Here is a 1,660-nt window from a genome sequence, read left to right as displayed (position 1 = left end):
TCTGGAGCTTCGAGGCTAGGAGAACAGATAATTAAAGAGGAAATCAATGAGAACACGCAAGCTCTCGTCTTGACAATAGGGTTTCATGAAAGGGCGTGAAACCAATCTACGTGTCGCTTAGACGGAAACAGAAACTAGATTGATTGAGACGCATTCCATATATGGAGTTCACCGTGCACTGCACATGCTGCGCACCTTCGAAGCGCGGGAAAGCTTTCTCGAATTCCCTCTTTCTTTCTACTCGGCGCGCCAGGCGTCATTCTGCAGGTGAATTCAACTGCATTTAATTTTGTTAGTCTCTAATTATCTGTATGTTGATGTTGATTTTGTATGTTTCCAAGTGCCATATTCGTAATACAAATGTGTAGCATAACTTCAGTAACGTTTTGCTCGATTTTACAAACTTGCTTTTCAATATTCTCAGCAAACATAACCATCACGATTATCATATTCATAAGATGCAAAAAGCAAATATGATTGCTGCTTACAGTTAACAACGACAGCACTACTGCTACTGACATAAGCTACACAGTACCGCGAACGTCTTTGCGCTCAGAGCAGTTAGAGAAAGAAACTAACAATGACAATGATCACATTTGGAACTTGAAACAGTAAAAACTGACACTTGCTCAAGTAGGACATAGGACTAAGAAGGCGATACTTGTCGTCATAATCATCACTGGAACCATTAGTTTCTGTTTTAGTGCTAATATTTGATTTCGGCTCTTCTTTGTTTTCTTCTTTTGTAGAGCCATAGTGTTCCCTTTTTTTATTTACATTCCCCTTTCCTGTGGTTTCTCCTTTGTTTGTAGGGCCTTTGTGTTTCTTTTCACTTAATTCCGGATTTTGTTTGCCTTCTAATTCCGGATTTTGTTTGCCTTCTAATTCCGGATTTTGTTTGCCTTCTAATTCCGGATTTTGTTTGCCTTCTAATTCCGGATTTTGTTTGCCTTCTAATTCCGGATTTTGTTTGCCTTCTAATTCCGGATTTTGTTTGCCTTCTAATTCCGGATTTTCTTTGTCTTCTCCTTTTTTCTTTGCAAAGTGCTCGTGTATCTTTTTAGAGCTCTCGTGTGTCGTTCTGGAGGTATGCCATGTTGTGCAGAATGGCAATACTGACATTATCATGATAACAACGATCAAAGAAATTCGCAACATTATTCCAGAAATCGGCAAATAATATGCAGTTTTTTTCAAATATTGGGCAAAGTATAGCAGAAGAAAATAGCCGGCTGGTATTTGTATCACAACAAGGAACAACACAGCGTACCACCCTGCATAATACTTTTTGTACTCAGAGATAAGTAAACTTAGATGTTTTGTTGCCGTTTTGCAGCCAACTGTATCTTGAAAAGATGTACCGTTCTGTAGTTTCTCATAGGCCGGCTTTTCCTGGCGTTTCTTTTCCTCTTTACGAATTCCCGAGTCTTCTGACAATTCATCCTCTTTTTCGTTTGCTTCTTCTATGTCTGTATCTGTGTGTGGGTTAGATTCTTGTTCGTTTTTATAATAAAACAACATCAAATATGTATCAGCCCACTGATCATATGCATATGCATGAAGCAATGACATGTGCCCCATGAGATAAATGTAAGCAAGAAAAGACACGTACATAAAACTTGTGTCACAGTCGAAATCGGAAAACCATCCCACACTTCGA

At 38.9% G+C, this 1,660-nt stretch overlaps 1 protein-coding gene across 1 annotated transcript; it reads right to left on the bottom strand.

Annotated features, from left to right (window-relative positions):
- Nucleotides 1-394: 394 nt before the first annotated feature.
- Nucleotides 395-1,349, bottom strand: LOC134193343 (retinitis pigmentosa 1-like 1 protein). The gene has a single exon (XM_062662179.1). The coding sequence runs from the start codon at nt 1,156-1,158 to the stop codon at nt 562-564; it is 597 nt and encodes a 198-aa protein (XP_062518163.1). The 5' UTR covers nt 1,159-1,349; the 3' UTR covers nt 395-561.
- Nucleotides 1,350-1,660: the final 311 nt, after the last annotated feature.

Source organism: Corticium candelabrum, chromosome 17, assembly GCF_963422355.1.
Source record: "Corticium candelabrum chromosome 17, ooCorCand1.1, whole genome shotgun sequence".
NCBI lineage: Eukaryota > Metazoa > Porifera > Homoscleromorpha > Homosclerophorida > Plakinidae > Corticium > Corticium candelabrum.
The sequence above is the reverse complement of the archived record's forward strand: the minus strand, read 5'-3'. Positions and strand labels throughout refer to the sequence as shown.

What these genes read in the sequence shown, in the direction of transcription:
- LOC134193343 (XM_062662179.1), bottom strand. Translation starts at nt 1,158, where the DNA reads ATGTTGCGAATTTCTTTGATCGTTGTTATCATGATAATGTCAGTATTG.